Raw genomic sequence first — 21,845 nt, 5'->3', positions numbered from 1 at the left:
ATCAACGCAAAATATATGAGGAGAACTTAGGGTTTAGGTTTTATTTGAGAAGATAAGCAAAAAAGTAAATAATGAAATTGTATAATATATTTTTAAATTTTAAATATATATTTGATAGTTCCTTGGATATCAGTAGATTGATAAGTCTTGAACGCTGATGATCTTTGAGCTGTATCCTATAAACAAGAACACTCAATCAGAGGAGACCGATGGGGATCGGCCAAAAGTCCTCTGATGGTGAAGTTAGTGAACTTGGAATTCTCTGTAAGAAGGGAGTATTTTCTTAGATAAAAATGTCTGAATGCCTTACCTCTTATCGAAGAATCCTTATATAGTATGTGTGGAATTGTTATCTGCTTAATAACCGTTCCTAATGTCGAGGAGTTCGGAGAATTGGGGGTAACTTCCATAACCACTATGGAAGCTTATGGAAGTTACCTCAGTTGGACGGATCGTTCCATAGTAGTTAATGTAGAATTTGGCATTTAGTAGTTTAATCCAGTGAATTCGTCCATCCTTCATTAAGGACGGATGAGACTATCTAGGACGGCTTGTCCTTGTAAAAATGATTAAGGATGGATAAGATTCCCATGGGATCTCGTCCATCCAAAGACGGACGAGGTTAGCAAGGACGCTTGGGACGATCACTTCCTTTGTTTGGTTCGCCCTAGCTTGTCTTTCATTGGACGAGCCATATGGATGAGTTCAGGAGTTGATGTTTTTTGTGACACCATCAATATTAAATATAATTTAACAGATTTATGAATTTTATGACTCGAATCCAACCCACTCTAAAAACAAATTTTAGAACCTAACCCAACCCATCAATCCTTGGTTGAAATCATCAATCTTCATTCTGAACCTCGAAGTAGACTTTAGGACATTTATGTAGGGAAACTAAATTATTGTTTCAAATTGCCACTTATAATATTTCACATAACACACAATGCCAAGGAGTTTGATATGACGTGAAAGAGTGTAAACACTGTTAATGAAACAACCAATTCTTTTAATTAATCACTACAGCAATCCAAAGTAATTATTTTATTTTATTTCATTTCAACACCAGTGCTTCATTGATCATGCTTCTTCATTCTTAACTTTATGATCACATACAGTAAAAGTTACTGCATTTGATAATTGCATCTTCAACTATTACAAACGAACCCATGTATGCACAATTGGGTTTGTAGAGAGGGAAAACTCCCGACCAACATTTCCAAGTCCATAAAATATAGCAAATTACAAAGCACCACGTACTGCTACTAGGTTTTGCTATCACTATTCAAAAGCCAACATAAATTTACCAAGTGTCATGCAAAATCCAATCACGCATTAGCGCACGTGTAAACGATGACACAAGCAGTCTCGCACGTGTAAGCAATGACACAAGTAGCCTCGCAAGTGTAAGCGATGACACAAGCAATCCATCACGTGTAAGCGATGACACAAGCAATCCATCACGTGTAAGCGATGACACAAGCAATCCATCACGTGTAAGCAATGACATAAGCAGACCAATTAGGCTATGACATGCGTCACCAATCAGACTCCGCCACGTGTCGTTCACCCACCCCCAAACTCCTATAAATAGAAACCTTCCTAAGACATTTAGGAGGACCAAGATTTAGAAGTGAAAAAGCTCTGCAAGAATCAAGCCTCAGAGCCTTCAAGAACTTGAACCCCAAAATCGGAGAACATTCGAAGCAGAATCATCCAAACTATCTGCCTAGATCCAAAAGTTTGCGGGAATCAAGCTCAAAGGTCTGAAAACATCATCAAATCACAAATCAGTGAAGCTCTATGGATTCAAGCCTCCAAAGCCCTGAAGAACTTCCACCACAAACCTTCAAATACAAAGAACATTTGAAGAGGAATCATCCAAATCATCTTCTTAGATCTCAAAGTTCACTGGAATCAAGCTCAAAAGCCTCCAGAAACCTCAAGAAATTAATCACAAATCAATGAAGCTCAACGGATTCAAGCCTTTAAAGCCCCGAAGAACTACCATCACAAATCTTTGAAGACGAAGAACACACGAAGAACTTGAAGAATAAAGGATTTCCAACAAGCTCATAGCCAAAGATTCATTGTAATTCTATTCCAAAGATTTTCGATCCATTTTTCAGCCAAATTGAAGTACATTGGGCGTTCGAGTCAAAATCACATTACTACAAATCCAATCAACAAGTCGTTTAAGGAGATCGAATCAGAGGATAACTCTTTTATAATCACAGAGAATTGTACTACACAATCATCAATACAAATTCACATTTGTGAAACTATTTTACTTGTTTGACTTATTTCGAATCGAGAAATTTAGTCACCTACAAGGCCGTTCTAATGGATTACTTAGCCGAATTCTAAACTCTAGGAATCCCACCATCCGCAACCAAATTATGGCCAGTGACAAACTGGGAATCCTCAGAAGCAAGAAACACCACAGCGTCAGCCACATTTTTGGGTCTCACCACCCCACCTTTCAAAGTATAACTCGACTCTACCACCTTATCCACTTCCTCATCATTTTCATACCCCAAAATGTCCTTCAACATTGGCGTCCCAACTGGTCCTGGTGAAACACAATTCACGCGTATCCCATACACGCCTAGCTTCAAGCTCGCGCACCTCACCAACCCCAGCACCGCGTGCTTCGACATCACATAGTCGACCAACTTCTCGGTGCCAACACTCGCCCCTATGCTCGCCGTACAAACGATGCTCCCCCTCACGTGCCCTTCCACCATCGCCCTCGCTGCGTGCTTCACACACACCGCCGCTCCGTGCGCGTTCACCACCATGAGCTTGTCGTAAGCCGACAAGTCCATGTCCAGCATGGTCTGATCGCACGCGTGGGTCGATTTCCCCACGCCTGCGTTGCTAAACATGATGTCCAAGCATCCGTATGCTTTAACCGTGGACTCTACTAAGTTCTTGACCTGTTCCTCGTCGCTGACATCGCAGTGTACGTAGGTGCATACATTGGAGCCGATGGACACGACGGCGTTTTGGCCCTTCTCGTCTTGGATGTCGGCGATGACGATGGCTCGTGCGCCATGAGTAACGAACTCGCGAGCCGTGGCCTCGCCCACGCTGCTTGCGCCTCCGGTGATAATGGCCACCTTGCTTGGAGCTTGTTGTTTGAAGAGGTGGAGTCTGCCATTTTGTTTTGTTTGAGTCAAGTGACTGATCGGTGAAGTATTGACAAGCTACTCTCAAGTCTCAACAAAGGTTGTCCATATATATAGAAGAGATCATTATTTTGTCGGCCACAAATTTATAATATTGTACACGAACGAATCAAAGTAATTGGTGAATTAAACGAATATGTTCTAGAAAATAAATATATTTGTAAGATTATGTAGGATTGTTGATAAGCTACTTGCAAGCATGGTTTTAAAACTCGGATCGGTCCGTACAGTTTGACCAGAAAAAGAACAAACCTATTGTTTTTGTAATTCTTTTAACCTCAAGAACCGCTCTATGAAAAAAAAGTAGAAACTCATGTGAACCGCGGTCGAACTTTACAGTTCTGAAAACTATGAATGGTTTTCACAGTTCTCATAGGTTCCTTTTAAAAAAATTAAAGCTTTAAATGGCACCGTACCAAAATATTTACTATTTTTGGTCGAAAAAAATATCCACTAATAAAGAATTTGAATAAAAATAAAATGAAATTAAAAAAATAAAATAAAATAAAATAGAGTTACGTTACCACATGTTATTTTATATTGCATGCCTATGCTAGCAGTTTTCTTACTTCTAATAAAACATATCACACACACATATCGACATGCACACAAATGCACACAAAAATAAAAAAATAAATAATGCATGCAAGTGGACCACCGTTATTTTCCCCAATTCAAATAAGAGACTTCCACGTTTTGCCTCATGAGGACCCTGAATCGGTGACAATGCAAGAGAGTAATCCATCTGAGGTGGCACCGAATGGTGAAAAAACGGATTTATTGAAGCCACCTGGGAATTACTTGGCTGTCATGCATGCTTCTAGCATGGCCAGCTATCCCCAAATCCATGAGGTGAGGCCACGAGCACCCCCACCGAAGGCTAGCCCGAGGCATATAACCCCCTCCGTTTTACCCAAGCCAAAACAGAGCACCCCCGTCATCTCCAATGGCCCCCTCCTCAGACCAACAGTCCTTGACCACCACACCACGGACCCGGATCTTCGCTTCACTCCTTCCCACCTAGGCAGTCCGAATCATCCCCCCACAACCCTATGCACATGCAAAACTCACTTCCCCACGACCAACACCTGGAGATGGAGAAGCTCGAGCAACTATGGGGTGGGTTATCCATAGAGAACACCAACAACGAGAACGTGAGCTATGTGCGCATACCGGTGCACTCACGGGCAGCGATTGCAAGAAATCCGATCACCCAGTCACCTAGTCTGCCACTTCACCTCAAACCACCTCCACAAAACAAAGGCTATGTTAAATGAACGTTTTAAAAATTGATAAAATTAAGTAAAAGGCTATGTTATATATTTTTTTTTCACGACTCTTGAGATAGAAAGAGCACCACCTGAGATTACAATGGCTCGTGCGCCATGAGCGGCGAATTGGCGCGCCGTGGCCTCACCCATGCCACTTGCTCCTCCGGTGATTATGGCCACCTTCCCTTGGAACTTATTGCTTGAAGATGTGGAGTTCGAGTGTGCCATTTTGTTTTGTTTCAGTCAAGTGAAGTGAATAGCTTCTTAATTTTCACAAATTAATATTAGTGATTGATAAATTTTATTTCAGATAAAGTAATAATAAAGGCCAACAAAATACCATTTTTTATCCTTCTATTTCGAGATCACAATTAATTTGCTCCATGCAATTTTAATAGCAATCAAGTTATTATGTCTAACTAACTAAAAGTGGCATAGTCTATTTTGTAATAACCCATGTGAAAATTTTAGCAAAGAGTTTGAAATTAAATCCAAATCCCATGTCATACCCTACTTGTAAATAGCCGAGATGATAAGTTGTGAATCCCCACCGAAAGATTAGTTAATAAGAGTAGCTTTTTATAATTTTAATTTTTTATCTTCTTAGATTGGATAGCTCATAAGGAGAATTAACGCCCTGTTTGGATTTTTTTTTTTTCCTCACTCATCATTCTTCACTCAATTTTCGTTATTCATCACTTAAAATACCCCAACTTCCTACACGAAGTCTGTTTGGCACTATCACTTAACTTGTCATCACTCAAAATTTTCAACTGTTTGTGAGCCTAATACCTGTAACTTGGTGCAACTTTTATTTTTATTTATTTATTTTTTTCCTTCAACCCCCAGTACCCAAACTCAGCGAACTCAGTGAAAGAAGAAGAAGAAGAAAAAAAAAAAAAAAAAACCTAGAAACCCAAACCCAGTGAAAGAAGAAGAAGAAAAAAAAAGAAGAAGATGAAGAAGACCAGACCAGAACCAGCATGAAAGGGAAAAGAAAAGAAGAAGAAGAAGAAGAAGATCACCTAGTGTGAAAAAAAAAAAAAAAAAAAAAAAAAAAAAAAAAAAAAAAACCTAAACTCACCGAACCCAGTGAAAGAAAATAAAAATTAATGAAGAAGGCCAAGACCCAGTGTGAAACGGAAAAGAAAAAAGAAGAAGAAGAAGAAGCCACCTAGTGTGAAAAAAAAGAAAAAAAAAAAAAAAAGAAAAAAAAAGATGAAGAAACCAAACTCACCGAACCCAGTGAAAAAAAAAAAAGTTGTGGCTGGACTCTAACTGTGGGACCTAGTATGTAGTTTTAATTATGGAAATGCTATTGAAAACAGAGTAATGAAAACTAAAAACATCTAAAATGTGTTTTCAGTTTCCATAACTCATAACTCAAAAATTAGAGAATTGAGTGATAGAAACAAAAACCAAACAGACTTCTCAGCCATGAGTCCCATAATTTTTGAGTTACGAGTGATGAAAACAAAATTTTGAGTTATGGAAACAGCAAATCCAAGGCCCTGTTTGGATTTTTTTTTTCCAGCACTCATCAATCCTCACTCAATTTTCGTCACTCATCACTCATCATTTAAAATGCCCCGTCACTCTACATGAATCTATTTGGCACCAAAAATTCACTTGTTATCACTCAATATTTTTCAACTGTTTGTGGGCTCCATACTTGTCACTTGGTCAGAGCAAAGTTGTTTCGCTACTCGCGGAAGGTTTTCATCGCCATCTTTTTCTCTTTTCTCATTTCTCCTTCCCCTTCAGCCTTGTCACTCTCCCAAAGCAGATACCCGAACCCATAAAAATTTCTCAAGCTCCCTCACCTCGTTAGGACTGTCAGCAGTGAACAACAACCATCTCTCAGACATGTACAGCAGCGCGATCTCCTTCGTCGTGACCCAGCGGCACCGATGAGCATAAAGAACTGTGACCCATTTCCCCTTTTTGTCACGGACGATCTCCTCCAACCCAAGATGGTGCGACCTCATCCCTTTTTGTACTCTCTCAGCTTGTTTTTATTTGATTTGTGTGTTGTGTTTCGCATTTGGGTTTTGAGAAAACTGTTAGGTTTTAGCTCGAACTCTGTTTGCCTTTGCTTTTCATTGGTAAAAATCAATCATATCAAAGCTTCTACCCTATGCGCATTTGGCATCATTCCATGTTTAGTTTTCAATGAACCCACTTTGTGCTTTGTGGAATTTGTATCTTTAATGGGTCAATTTTAGCGTTTGATTGTATGGCCCTACAATGTGTGATACACTTTGAATCATAAAGGTGGCATTTTTTTTTTTTTTTTTTGAAGTTAAATCATTTTATTTGTACCTGTTCCCATACAGTTGGAAGGGAAAAATCTGTGGAAATCCCTCTGGTGGTAATGATACCAAATTGATTGATATTATTTTATTAACTTTTTGGAAGTTATAGATTTTGATGTTCATAAGAAAATTCCTTGATGATTTAACTTCATGGACGAATTTTCACTTACTTATGCACTCTATTTGATGCTTTATATACATATAATGCAGAACTGTAATATCAAATTATAAGTGTATATGAATACTGGAATTCCTATTTATGTGCAGACTTTAATATAGAAGTATATATTGAACTTTGGACACTAAATTATAGGTTTTAGCTTGAACTTTGTTTGCCTATATATATCAAATTATAGGTTTTAGCTTAAACTCTGTTTGCCTTTGTTTTTCGCTGTTGTTTGGTTGGTAAGAAAATAACAAAGGAGAAGTTGTTTTGGTTTTTGTATTTTTATTTTTTTTTATATGATATTATTGTGCTTACCCATTGCTGGTTTGCTTCAATGGTTTGAAGTATATTATACTTGCAGAACAAGCCCCTACTTGTGCTCTTGTTTGTGATGGAAGCATGTCCTGTTTTTTTTCATTTAGTTCATTTTACAACTTAAATTCACTTGGATTGATGGGTCACAGGGAAAGGGTATTCCTCCTCTCATCACAATACACTTACAATTGCATTGTATAGCTGCAACTCTTGCTGATAACCAAGTGATTAAACTAAAGACTATTCATTCTTAATGAATATTGAACAAGCCCATAGACCCTTCAGCTTTTGCTCCTAGTTGTTGATCTCTCACCAACGGTAACCAAAGTTCCAATCTTTCATTCATTTTTTGTACATGTATGAATGTGTCTGTGTGATAGCTTAAAACCCTTTTGCTATGAACCCATTTCTGCAACTTTTATCAAACTTTTTTTCATGTGTCATATGATGTTTGTGACAATTACCTTTTCTAGAATTATGGGTTTTGTTTTGTTCTTTTTATTGGGTACTCTGTTTGTTCTTTTTAGTCTAAGGTTAAAAACTGATTATTAGTATGGGTCTCAATTAGCGGACTGAAAATATTTATAATTTGATACTACTTTGGTATTAGAAATCTTAAAGCAGAGAAAGAATTTTACTTAGTTTAAGTTGAATACTATGCAGCTAAAAGTGCTGACCCATATCTCATAAGCCTTTTCACAGAATTGTTCACTTTTGCAGTGGACAATAATGCATCATTTGCCTGTTATTTGGCCAATTCAACTGACAGGGGAACACAGTACTGGAAACTTCAATTTATTAGGCATTTTCGAGACTTGGAATTGAAATCTTTGGTGAATCTCTATTAAGTTCTTGTATTCTAGTCAACCTTCTAGTCAAGGTGAGGATCAAGTATCATATAGGGTAATAAAAAATGGAAGACTTGAGGTTTGTTTGGATTATGGAGCTCTTAGAAGGTGGTGGATAGAAGGAAAAGGAGGGGGAGGGGGGGGGGGGGGGGGTTGTTACTGGTAGTGATGTCAATTCAGTTCTAGTTACTGTTCCGGTTGACTTTTTGAACAAAAATTCCATTTATCAATCTATTCCAACATATCGTTCCGGGGCTACTATTATTTTTGTATACTCTGTGTTTGTATGTGTATGAGAGAGAGCAAGAGTCAATATATCAATAAAAATGCAATAAATATTTTATTTAGCTTCTCATTACATTAAATATATATGCTACTTCATTCTCAAAAAGAATAGACTTATGCTATTTAATTTTTGGGTAAATTGCAAATTTAGGGGTGTAGATTGCAATTTACCCTTAATTTTTTAAAAATCTATTAATATACATTCTTCACATGCCAAAATGAATATTTGAAAAAAGAAATGAAGCACACTATAATCATGAACAAAGAGACCTAAAAATCCCACCACATTACCACTAATGAAATAGAAAATAATTGCAAGACTGTTTGGAAAGGATGGGAATGAGTCAGAATTTTTAGGGATAGTGTATCGGTTTAGTGACTAGTACAAAATATGTCAACCATTCCGGCCAGAATAAAACAGAATTGGTAACTTTGTCTACCGGAGCCCCATTTCTTTGGCAAACCTGGAGTTCTAAGGTACCACAATAGGTTGTTTTCTTCACTTGATAGCAGCACTGAGCAAAATTTTAACAGTGCCTGTAGTTTCTGAAATAAAATAATATGGTTATTTATTGGTGTTATATATGTAAGAATACTGGGAAGTCAGTTAATTTCCTTTTGCTTCATTGTTTGGTGGTGATAGATATATGGTCTTTTGTGTCTGCGTTATTTGGGATATCTCTTGTGGTGCTGAAGACTCTGATTCAGATGTTAGATTGTTGGCAATGAAGATATCATTGCCATTGGAGTAAAAAAATCTAGAAGGCTTTTCAGTTGTGTGTCAGTGAGAGAGGAACAATAGAACATTTGATGGAGTGGGAACATCCTAATCTTGTTACCAAACTCATTTTATGAGTTCTTTCTATGATTGGATGACTGCTATGGGTAGCATCCCTTCAAGGTATTTTTAGAACTAGTTTTCTTTAAATACATTTTAAGTTCCTATCTTGCTGAAACTAAAATAATTAGGGGAAACAAGTGTATATATAGGATAACACATCTAGCATCATGTGAGAAAGTGGGCATTATTGATCAAACTTTATTGAGCACCTGAGCAACTAATGAGTTTGCTAAATTTATCAGTAGTTGGATTTTCTTGGTATATTAGGTTGCTTTTTGGATGAGTTAGGGTATTCCTTATTGGACTTATTGTACGAGTTCTTTCAATCTCTTTCCTTTTTTGTTACACTCTTCATACTATGAATTAGGTTTCTATTCTTTCCTTTTTTGTTACACTCTTCAGTAGTGGAATGTCTTCTGCCACTACTTATGAGTCCACTTCTAGCTGCCATATGTGCGATATGGATCAGTGTGTGGAAAGGACGTCCCTATCTTTCCGTAATTTCGGTAGGAGGTTCTATGGATGTCAGCAGTGGTCGCCGGATAATATTAAATGATTTTAGTGTCGTTACATATTTGACTTGTCATTTTCTTACCATCTTTGTTGACCATCATATATATGCCTTCAATGTTGTATGTAGGTTTCCGATCAGGCATGTAAGTTCTTCAAATGGTTGGACAAGAACACATGCCCACGTGACAGTGCAACAGCACCACTTGTCCGTGAAAGGTTTACGAGATATAAGGCCGAGGCAGCGGCTACAGGAAATGAAAGGGATGAGGCTCATGCAAGGGAAGCAGAAGCACGGGAGCGGGAAAGGATAGCAAAGCGCAAGGCTGAAAAAACTAAGCTCGCACTCCGAATTGTTGAAGACAAGGTCTACAAGTATAGGTTAGCTTTACTTTTGTCTTGGATTGTAGTTGGAGTTTATTTTGTATTCTCTACTATTTTTGGGGGCCATGACCATACGCAGCTGTATCTGCCATGACCCATTTACGGTCACGTGTGTTATTTACATTAATGATTACTGTTTTGAGTTCCTATATATTTTACAGGGTGATATAACACACGGGTTGAAGTTTGTTCTGTACATTACTGATCACGTGTGTTAGCATTTCTTTTTTATGAGTTTTTTTTTTATTTTTTTTTTATGGTGAACTACTTTATGCATCTCACACTTGCGCATACATCTCCACGCTACGTTACATAATTATAATAATTGATACATTCGAATTACGTTCCATAATTATGCCAAGAACATATCTGTATGTTGTCATGTCATTCCAAAATAGTGCAGTAACGTTACAAGTTTAACTAAGTTCTACCTCTGCCTACGTGAAGAAATATTTCCTTAACATAAAGTAGTTTCAAAACAATTACGCTGTAAAGACATAGCATCTAAATTGCAGCAAAGTAAATGGTCAGCATCACCACTGTCATCGCTATTGGTCGCACTACCTTCGCCAACACTCTCCCATATTGTTCTGAACAATTTATCACTCCAATTGTTCATGCGTATGAAATTGTGTAGAGCACAATACACAACAATGACGTAACGCTGCTTAATTAGCTTGAAGTTTGGCATTAAATTCAGAATGGGGAAACGGGCCTTCAGCACTCCAAAATACCGCTCAACAACCATCCACAAGGACAAGTGCCTGTAATTGTACAACTCTTTCTTCGATGTTATCCGTCTACTACTTGAGCAGAATTCTTGAGCATGGTACCTAGTTGACTTGTGAGGGGGGAGAAAACTAGTGCCAATTGTTAGGCCCAAATCCACCAAGAAATACAACCCTACACACACACAACCAACCAGAACACAATTAAGTTGTTCATAAACATACTACTTACAATGGAGGATAAAATAACTTTAGTTAAAGTCACAGTAATGGATAGTACCTGTTAGTGGCCATGGGAATCCTTGCTTCCGATCATTGATCGCTTCCTTGAAAATCCTTGAGTCATTCACACTGCCCTCCCACCCAGCATGGACAAATGTGAACTGCATGTCCATGTTACACACACATAGCATATTAGTTGTTATAAGGCTCTTGCGGTCCCTGTGTTCTTGAGTCGCATTTGCAGGAGGTCAAGCACTCATGTGCGTTCCATCAATTGCTCCTACACATCTCTACACATGAAAGTTTTCATTAATCTTAGCAATCACATATCAAATATCATGTTATTTTACTGTTATGCGAAGTTAATTAAGCAAGGGAATGTTTTGTATCTCAAACCATGGCCAGTACTTGTTCACTTGAAGATGTTCGAGGAGGCCCATGACATTATGATCAGGTTTAATTAAATGCTTCGTGTAGTAGTGGACAGCCCGCAATGCCTTACGAAAATGCCGACACACGGTTTCTGTTGAGTACTAAAACCTCTCTGCAACACATCTATAGTGGGTGTTGTGTCTAAGTATAAACAATAACATGGCCACGGCCTGAGTGGCATTCACCCCACCCTGTCTGTCCCTCAAGTAGCCATGTTGAGCCAACTCGTCCGCTAAATGTAACAATAACTCAGGTGTCATACGAAACATCTCGTAACACTTAGCTGGATTACCTTCAGTGACCTCATCCATATACGCCCTACCGATCAACGTACTTGTTCGCATTGGTTGTTTATCATAATGTTGCTGCATGTACACATACATCTCCTCGACTATAGGATTCACTAAATTAAACTCCGCTTCTTCTTCACGTTTGGACTTTGAATTGGTCCATTCATCATCATTATCTTCACAGAAATTGTTGGAACCAACGTCGTTGAAGTATGCATCATCGAAGTCATACTCTTGGAACGCATGTGATCGGTCATTTCTGGACGCCATAAGTGACTTACACATTAACACAAACACACTATTTAGGTAGGTTATGTAAAGAGAGATATAGAAGTAAATATGTTATTCTTAACAGTCTACACCTCAGCTTGTAATCCAATAAAGTGATGAGACCATCAATATAGGAAATAGAAACCTATCAAATAGTCCAACTAATAACATCAATCATAGATTATAATAAGACAATGAAAAATAATTAAAACAAGTAAATAGCATAATATAAATGTATAATATAAACACCTAATTCAACAGTCACCATTATAAACGTATAAAAATCAACAAACCCAAAATCCAAATGCATAGCATAATATAACACAAACCATACAAACATCCCAAGTTCGTAAATAACATAAACCTTCGTATTATCCAGACAAAACAATAACAAGTAAATAGAACAAGCTGAATCCATAGTATGTAAAAATCAAATAGCTTAGACGTAATGCAATACTAGTCTCCCAACTAGCCAAACACAACTACATCTAAGTATTAAATAATAAGCGTGTAAATCTTTCAATCCTCCTCTGGGTTTAGAATGTCCTCGATCCAAGTCTTCCTCCTATGCTCCAGCATACCCATAAACACCACTCTATTATCCTTTTGCTACAAAACCTTTGAGATCTTGACATAGGCCTTGTTACTTAGATCCTCATACTCATTCAACAGCTCAATTGCATTGCCAAGTAAACAAGGATCACTCCCTACGCCTGTAGACACCCAATTTTACAACTTGCATTTAACCAACCGGTAGATCTTTAGACTTGTGATACAAAACAAATCCCGATGTTCTAATGATCATAATGGTATGTCATGCATTTTGATCGGACCATCTAATCAAAAGTTATCATACAAACAATTTTCAATGACCATGGCTCGCCTATACGATGAGCCTAATCACAAGAACTAATTTAAAATTAATTAAGTGTGATTTTTGATTGGATTTCATTTTATTTCATTTTTTAAAAAAAGAAATAATAAAAAATGTTTTTCTTTATGGCATCTTATCTGCTCTTTTAAAAATATTTTTGGAGATATGATCCATGAAAAATTAAAAAAAAAAAACAGAAAAATGCTCAAAAAACGTCATTATCTTCAGCAGCAACTTGAATCGCATTTTTGGCTAGAAAAACGTTGAAATTTGGATTTCTCTATTTCTGTAAAAGTTGTAGAGACTTAAATTTCCTTTCAAAAAACATCAATCCCAAATCAGTTGGAATTTTGAGCAGCAAGTTATGGCCAAAATACGAAACAGGTGCAGAAGATAACACAAATTCAGCATTTTCTTCAATTTTCTCTCAAAATTTCAAATGGGGATCAACATCAAATCTGTTCAAGCCTATCTAATAGAATTATCCTTTCCCTTTGCTTCAGAAGAAAGATTTTTGAAAAATAAATTGGATAAAGAAACAGATACATCCTGTGAAAAAAATTCAAAAATGCTCAAAAGACGTTACCATTTTCAGTAGCAATTTGAAACACATTTTTGGCATGGATAACGTTGAAATTTGGCTTTCTCTATTTCATAAAACGTTTTAGATAATTGAATTTCCTTTCAAAAAACACCCATCTTGAAACAATTGGAATTTTGAGCGGAAAATTATAGCCAAAATATGAAGAAGGTGCAGCATCATTTCAAAATTTGAATGGGGGTCAACACCAAATCTGTTCCAGCTCATTTAAACAGGTTATCTCCTCCCTTAGCTTTAGAAGAAAGCTAATAATTTAGCTTTAAAGCTAAGCCATCCCTTCCCCTATAAATAGAGAAAAGCTCTTCCATTTTCTGGACCCCGAATTCCCTCTAGAGATCTAATGAGAAAGCAAAAAAGAAAAGCTGTTGAGCAACCATTGTTTTTACTTTGGTTGTAGTTTAGTACTTCCTTGTTTTCTCCCTAACCCTTTAAGTGATCACTTCTCCCTTTTAATTTATGCTGGTAAGTAGTTAATTGTGTTCTTTAATTTTTATACATGCTAGAATAAATGCTTACAAATCATTATTCACTTCATTTATGCTACCCTTGGATGAACGTGCCTATATGTCTTATTGATTTTCTCTTACATGCTTAGATGAACATTTCTAGGTAATACATAATTTTCTCTTAAATGCTTAGATGAACACTTCTAGGCTAATACATAGTTTTCTCTAGAATACTTAGATGAACACTTCTAGATTATAGCACAACTTTCTCTCGAATGCTTAGATGAATACTTCTAGGTTAAAGCACAAATTTCTCTTGAATACTTAGATGACGTGTCTAGGTAGTTATTTTACTTTTTTAAAATGCTTGAACAAATATGTGAAAGTATTTTGATTTTCTCTAGATAAACATGTCTAAGGGATTTTTCTTTACTTCTTTTCATAATTGCTTGGATGATCAAATATGCTTAAATGTATTATTTTTATTTGTTTCTCTTTGCAATTATGTTGATGACAAATAACATGACAACTTTGTTTTTTCCTTCACATCCTTAGATGAACATGTCTAAGCTAGGAATTCTTTGTTTATATTGATCTCTTGGATGAACATGTCATTACCTTCATTTTTTTTTTTACATTAAAATTTTTATCTAACAAGTTTCACTAAAATTACATGTTTATATGACATATTCTTTGTATTTGTTTGACATGACATGACATTGGCCACCTTAACCTAGGAGACCGGTTTTACCGGGTGAGATGGATGCTTAACCCCTTCCCATCTCATAAATTAGCCTCCGAACCAAGATCAAGAGTACTAGACTATGCTCTTGTACATACAATTTTACTTCCTTTTTTTTTTTTTTTTTTTTTTTTAAGAATGTAAGTAGGAAATAAAGCAATGTAATTTACTTTTCTTAGATTGTATCTAGGATAAAAAGGCATTGTAAATTTTTGTTACAAAATTTGATGTAAATTGTCATATACATTAATACAACAAAAATATTTTTTTTATTGAAGGTTTTCTTATTTTTCCTTTTAAATTAAATAAGTGGCAACTCCATGTAAAACCCTCGATCTAAGGGGGAGTACATTTTACAACACTGGATTGAGTGAATTGCTCAGATGAACTGCTGGACTTGCCGAGTTTACCACTAATCCTCTCCTTTGTCATTGCGGTGTACTCTTTTAAGACCATAGTCATGTCACTTACCCTATCCCCTTTCTTCGAGACCTTCTTACCCTTGCCATTTACGTCTTGCATAGGACGTTTTCCCACCTATTGGGTTACCTCCTCAACCTCAGCATCCTCCACAATTTACAGGAAACTCTCAAAGTTAGGGGTGTAACACTTGTCATCTAGATGGGTGGGTGCACTTGCATCGGCATTGGCATTGGCATTGACAAGCTCTTCCTCTAGGGCACGCTCCTCGTCACTATTCAGGGGAGGAGTGTTTGAGGAGATCTGCCGGTTCCCAATCGCAGTACTAGGGGCAAACAACTGCTGCAATGATGGGTAGTCTGGGCATCCCTGTTTCCTTAAGTTAGCTGCACCATGATTGCCCTACAATGTCCTTAGAAACATTAGCACACTAAACACAGCCGTTCATATATCACCAACTTGGAGGAAACTTGCATAAATAAATAAGGGCAATAATTGATATACCTAAATAAAAAAATAAAAAAAAGCGCACCAGTTCATATATTACCAACTTGGAGGAAAATTGCATAAATAAATAATTACAATAAGTTATATAAATAATAAACAATAGTAAACATACCGCAATCACATTCTACCACACTTCATCAAGACAAGTCACTGTTTGGGTCTGCTTGTCCTACCCCAACCCTGTGTGTCTTAGCAACTGGCTCCACTTGTGTTGTTTCAGTTAGCGCCTATTGTGCTTCTAAACAACTTGCTTAGAGAGAAGGCCTTTCCCAGTCCAATGGTTAAGTTCAGCTGTAATTGATGCCCATGTAGGACCCTTGAACACATCATTTGGCATGTTACCTTTAAGTTGTTCTTTCAACATGATCTCAATAAAAATATGTTAGGCCACATTTTCTCATCCGCCTCTTGTGATTCATGTGCCATCTATTTGAAATATCTCACGTGGTAAGCTCATAACAGATAATAATTTTAAGAATTGATTAATAGGACTATAGGATTCATGTGCCATGTAAGTTTTAGGGGTCCAAAAAATGAAAAATATTTCACAGTTAAATCAACATAGATAAGAAAAAGCATGCACAAAATGTAAGAAATAGTGGTAATATATAAATCCTTCATCGAGGTTTACCACATATACAATGTGATCAAATATACGAAGATGGAAGATCGAAGTAATGAGTTAGTAAACTGAATAAGTGGTCACAAATACAACTAGGTTAGTGCATGGTTAAGTACATGGTAATCCATAAGAAAGTATGCTACTGAACATAATGGGAACATAATATGTCAGTTGTATATCAAAAGGGACATGCACTAAATTTCTTCGACTACACATCCATCTCTTACTGAGGCGAGTCATTAGACAATCAGTCAGGAGAGGCCACGAGGGAAATGTAGGCCCGATGAGCATACTTAGGGACCCCCATCACTCTGTGATACCTTTGTCGAATATGCTTCTACTTCGTAATCACCTGCCTCATGGTAAAGGCCTTCCCCATGCGGGCATTAAGAGTGCCTGTGATCTGCTTCCACACTTGCGCATTGGCAAAATAAGGACGCAAATTCCCAAGCACATAGTGAGAAAATACGAAGTCACACAACAGATCCTCACAATTGGCATCCCATGTTCAACTCCGTAGCCATCTTAAAGAACAACACACACATCTCATACACAATCATATCACAAGTACAATAAAGAAATCCCAGTATTCAACCGAAAAAACAATCAATTGAGAATATGCATTTAGTTGGCAAATTTTTGCTTTGAACAACAATAAAAATACTTTCAAACAGTGTGAACAAGTTAAAGTTCCAAACTTCACAACCAAAAAGAAAAGAAAAAAAATCAAGAATAACCACAAAAGAAATGAAAAGAAAATCTTGGAACCCTTAAAATTTTTAGGAATTATTATGAATAGCCATTAAAGTTATCATTCACTAAACTTTGTAAACAAATTCCGAATATATCTTTCAAATTTACTCAATATAATCCTCCAATACCTTAAAAAATAAGTTGAGAGCCGCACTATGAGCATCTTTTCGCCTAATCAATTTTAGCAATAATTGCAAACCAAACAATCCAACTTAAAGACAACATATCCAAATATGAAAATATCAAAAGAGCATGTAAAAAATTCTGAAAGATAAAAATCTACCAATTTTAAAAAGACAAAAACCTGAAAGATAAAAAAGGTAAAATTGTTTTGACTTATTCTTATGCTTTACTCTGAAGATTTGTTTCTTTATTTATTTTAATGAAACCAAATTCAAATTCAAATTTCATCCAAACCCATACCACCACAGGCAATATCATCTCCACAATCCCAGAATACAAAAATTGAAACTGTTAGGTTCTAAAGACTTAGGTATTTATGTATTTAGAACTCTAATGTGTATTGTTAGCAAACCATGATCAAAACAATGTGTTTAGAAGTGTCTTAATCTTGCTCGAAGTTGTATATTTTATGTAAAGTTGGAATCGAGCCAATGCAGAAGTTACTGTGCATTTCGACCTGGCTCGATTAATCGAAGCTTAGGCTCCATCGATCGAATCTCGAGCAGAATGCGTTTTTCTGTAGATTTCCAACTCAACCCTAGTTGTTTAAAGCGTTTAGGGTTTTTTAATTTGTCCTAAGTATAAAAGGAAACTCTAGCCACGTTTTAGTGTTGCTCATATTGCTGTTTGTGTAAATCTCTTGTGAGATCTAAAGGAGCTTTCCTTTACACAAACTTAGGGTTTTCAAGGAGGAGATGTTATCTACACCTTGATGATCAACTCAGTTACTGCCATTGAAGCTTAAAGAAAACATAAGCGGGTGTGCTTGTATCTGGTGGTGAATCCAAGAAAGAAAGAGTCCGTGAATTCGGAGCTTGCACGTGGTCGTGTCAGTAAGTTCTATTGGTGGGTAGTAATAAGAAGTCGAGTATGGGGGCTTATTAGTCTTATTGTATGAACTTTGATTCTTTTAAGATAGTGGATTCAAGTTTACCTTGAGGATAGCTAGGTCAAATCCTTCCTAGGTTTTTATCGATTTGGTTTCCAAGGTGATCATATCTTTGTGTTATTTATCTTTTCACTGCTTTGCATGATATGATTATTTGATTGTGATAACCTAGATTTAGAATTTGGACTAAGCAACAACTTGGCTAATTAACTAGGTTAATCCAATTGTTTTTTAAGGGGTCTAAAAACCATCAAGTGGTATCAGAGTAGGTTGCTCTCTTGTTGTTGATCTTTTGATCATTGACCTAATCCTTGACCTCTGTTGTCGTGGAACACGGACACTCTCTAGTTATTCCTTCTCACTTTGATGAGAATAATTATGCTTATTGGAAAGTAAGGATGAAAACATTTCTAAAATCGATTGATGAGAGAGTCTGGAACTCCATTGAATACGAATAGGAGAAGCCCACTACTTCTGTTAGTGAGTGGGAAACTTCTCAAAAAGAAGCAGTTACGTTCAATAGTAAGGCTATGAATGTTATCTTTAACACTGTTTCTATAAAGGAATTTAAGAGAATCCCTAATGTTAAGGTTGGTCATACTGCTTGGAATATCCTCCAAACTGTGCATGAAGGCATAAAGGCTGTCAAAATCAATAAATTACAGCAATTGACTTCTAAATTTGAAAGTATTAGGATGTCTGATGATGAATCTTTTGATGAATTCTATGCTAAATTGAATGATATAGTTAATTCTGCTTTTAACTTAGGTGAAATCTATGATCAACCTAAAATTGTTACGAAGATTCTTAGATCTTTAACTGAAAACTTTAGACCCAAGGTGATTACCATTACTAAAAGTAAGGATGTGGACTCCATCCCTGTTGATGAACTTGTAGGATCTCTTCAATCTTATGAGTTGGACCTATCCAAAACTACCAAATCCAAATCAATGGCTCTTAAATCAGTTGATGATGTTGAAGGTAGTGGATTTGATGATGAGCTCTCTACTACAGAAATTGCTTACCTTGTCAAGAACTTTAAAACTTTCTCAGGAATAGTAACAGAAAGGAAAGAGGCACGAACACTACTGAACCTAGAAACTTTAGGAAGAATGATCCCACTAAGGTTAACAATAATCATAAACCTAGAGAAAAAGTAGGTCAATCTTCTAATCATTCTATGGGTCCTTAGTGTTTTGGATGTCAAGGGTATGGTCACATGAAATTTGAATGTCCTACCTATTTGAAGTCTAAGGGTAAGGCGATGGCTGTAACCCTTAGTGATCATAAAGTTTCTGATAATGAGTTTGATTGTGACGAGGAAGGAAACTTCATTGCTTTCACTACTACTGTTGTAGTCAATGAGAGCTTATCTGTTGAAAAGAACCCTTCTGATGGGGAACTCTCTGAGGATGCAGATCTTCAAGAGGCCTATAATAAACTTTGCAAAATTGTTACAAAGGATGCTATGAATGTTGAACTTGGCCTGAAGAAAATTGAATCTCTTGAGCTTGATAAGAAGAATTTGCTTATAAAACTGTTTGATGCTAATGAACTTTTGAACAATGTGAAAACTGAGAATATGATAAAGTTAAATCTTTGGAACTTGATTTATCTGTTGCTAGATCTGCTAGTTCTAAACTTGATCAAATATTGAGTGTTCAAAAGTCTCCTTCTGACAAATTTGGATTAGGTTATGTTGAAAGCATCTCTGTGTCTGCTCCTTATTCCACAAACTTTGTCCCTTCATCTTTTTCTGAAACTTCTGTGAGTGAGATTGTGAGTGAAACTGTCAAACCCCCTGTGAGTGAGGTTGTCAAACCCATAGAAGTTTCATCATTTAGGAAGATTAGGGTTGATCTGAAAAAGTCTAAGCCTAAGAAGTCTACCCTATCTAAGGACAAGACACATGATAAACCTGCATGGGTTTGTCATTTTTGTGGAAAGTCTGGACATATACGTCCAAACTGTTACAAACTGCAAGCTGCAAAGAGAGTAAACAAACCAAAAGTACCTGTGTCTCAAGTGCAAGATCCTATGATACTCATTGGTGAATTGGTAAAGGTTTTAAACCTTTATTCCAATCCTGGAGTTGGTAATCATTCCCATGTGAATAAGAACTCTAATGCTCATGGTGCATCTAAAAGGTTTTAGATGCAAAAGACTCGAACTAATTGAGTCTTCTTGACATGGTCTTTGTGCTTCATTACTCTACCCTTTGTGACCATTGTTTTTTGGTTTTGTTTATATATATATATATATATATATATAGGAATTGCATTGCATAACATTCATGTATTTTATTCTATGTGTTTTTTTAAATAATAATAAAAAAAGGGAAAAAGGGAAGAAAAAAGAAACAAATTGTGTTTTGTACAATTTTCTTGGTATTTGAGAACAAGGTTGGTCAATTTATGTTCATATAACATGTCTTTTGTATCTTGTTTAGCTTAGATGAGCTTACTTATTGCACTTTACTAGTTGAAACTTTGTAGTGCATGTTGTGTGGGAAAGATGTATATGATTTTTGATCACTTTGTCTTGATTTTGAAGTCACATGTTTTTGACTGTCGGACTTGAACTTTTAGAGAAAGGCATAAATAACTATCTCACCATTGTTCACTAGTCAATCATGAACATCTTAGTGCATATCGTAAGATTTTGTGCTCGAGAAAGTGTAGCACATGCACAAAAATAACATAAGGTGAAATCTCGGTTTAATTGCTTAATACTTAAAATTGGTGTGTACTATTAAGCTTGATGTCAAATCACATAATTAAAAATGGTGTGTACATTATCCTGACTTTTTAATAAGTTTCTGAATGAATTAAAATTGGTGTGTATATTATGAGGCATAAATTCAAGAAACTTACGTGATTGCAAGCTTATGATCTAAGAGATGTGGGAGTTATATGATGTAACTCTTTAGGTGATAGTCTCTTTTAAATTCTATGTGATGAATTTTATAGACTTTGTGATTGATAGCTATTCACATATTACCTCACATGTATCTTAAGCTTTTGCTAGTTGCGCACACTACACAAGTTACTCCTTGCTAAATATTGCACATGTTATTGTGTGTGTATATGGTCTGACCAATCATGTTTTGCAAATACTATGAATTTTGTGCAAAATTGATTTGATGCTTGAAAAATTTATGGAGAATGCAAGAAATTTTAAATTTTGGGAATTTTGGGCTTAAATTCTTGTTTTTGAAAAACATATCATCACATACTCATGCATTTTGTTCCTCAATTTTAATGCTTTGAGTTGTTCCTAAATGTTTTTTTTTTTTTTTTTTTCTAAAACTGTGTTTTTCCTCAAATTTAGTGAGCTTCTGCCAGTTTCAATTGATTCATTCTATTTTTCGATCAATCGAAATTTTTTAAAATTATTTTAACAAGTCTCTGTCTGTTTCAATCAATCGAAACTCGTGAATCAAGTTTTTTAAAAAACTTAGATTTGACTTGTTCAAACTACCTTTTCAAAACTTTTTCAAACTTTTCTCTCTCTCTCCAACTTGGCAAGGCTCCACTGTGATTTTTTGTCGTTTTCGGCCAATCTTTTTGCAAGGTTTTTCTCTCCCTAAGCCGATATGTCCTTTGTACCCTCTCTTTTTCATTTATTTTTTGTTTTACATGCATTTTGTCATGCATTGAAGGGTTATTTTTGGACTTAGCAATATTTTGGGGTTTTTGATGATTCAAACCATATTTTGTGAAATTGATCATTGGGTTTTT

The 21,845-nt window shown here is 36.1% G+C and overlaps 2 protein-coding genes across 2 annotated transcripts; one reads left to right on the top strand and one right to left on the bottom strand.

The window, feature by feature from the left end:
• Positions 1-2,342: 2,342 nt before the first annotated feature.
• On the bottom strand, positions 2,343-4,690 carry LOC126704199 ((+)-cis,cis-nepetalactol synthase NEPS3-like). Its single transcript, XM_050403222.1, has 2 exons — positions 4,562-4,690; positions 2,343-3,209 (listed from the first exon to the last, which is right to left on the bottom strand). The coding sequence occupies exons 1-2, from the start codon at positions 4,688-4,690 to the stop codon at positions 2,364-2,366; spliced, it is 975 nt and encodes a 324-aa protein (XP_050259179.1). The 3' UTR covers positions 2,343-2,363.
• A 1,466-nt stretch (positions 4,691-6,156) lies between these two features.
• Positions 6,157-10,329, top strand: LOC126703199 (uncharacterized). The gene is made up of 2 exons (XM_050402154.1): positions 6,157-6,438; positions 9,873-10,329. Exons 1-2 carry the CDS (start codon positions 6,373-6,375, stop codon positions 10,218-10,220), a joined length of 414 nt encoding a protein of 137 aa, XP_050258111.1. The 5' UTR covers positions 6,157-6,372; the 3' UTR covers positions 10,221-10,329.
• The last annotated feature ends 11,516 nt before the right edge of the window (positions 10,330-21,845 follow it).

Source organism: Quercus robur, chromosome 10 (assembly GCF_932294415.1).
Source record: "Quercus robur chromosome 10, dhQueRobu3.1, whole genome shotgun sequence".
In the NCBI taxonomy this organism is placed as follows: domain Eukaryota; kingdom Viridiplantae; phylum Streptophyta; class Magnoliopsida; order Fagales; family Fagaceae; genus Quercus; species Quercus robur.
This window is presented reverse-complemented; position numbering and strand designations above follow the sequence as displayed.

Coding starts and splice junctions, on each gene's coding strand:
- LOC126703199 (XM_050402154.1), top strand. CDS start 6,373: ATGAGCATAAAGAACTGTGACCCATTTCCCCTTTTTGTCACGGACGAT. Junction 6,439..9,872: donor ATCTCCTCCAACCCAAGATG/GTGCGACCTCAT, acceptor TGTTGTATGTAG/GTTTCCGATCAGGCATGTAA.
- LOC126704199 (XM_050403222.1), bottom strand. CDS start 4,690: ATGGCACACTCGAACTCCACATCTTCAAGCAATAAGTTCCAAGGGAAG. Junction 3,210..4,561: donor CTCATGGCGCACGAGCCATT/GTAATCTCAGGT, acceptor ACTTGAGAGTAG/CTTGTCAATACTTCACCGAT.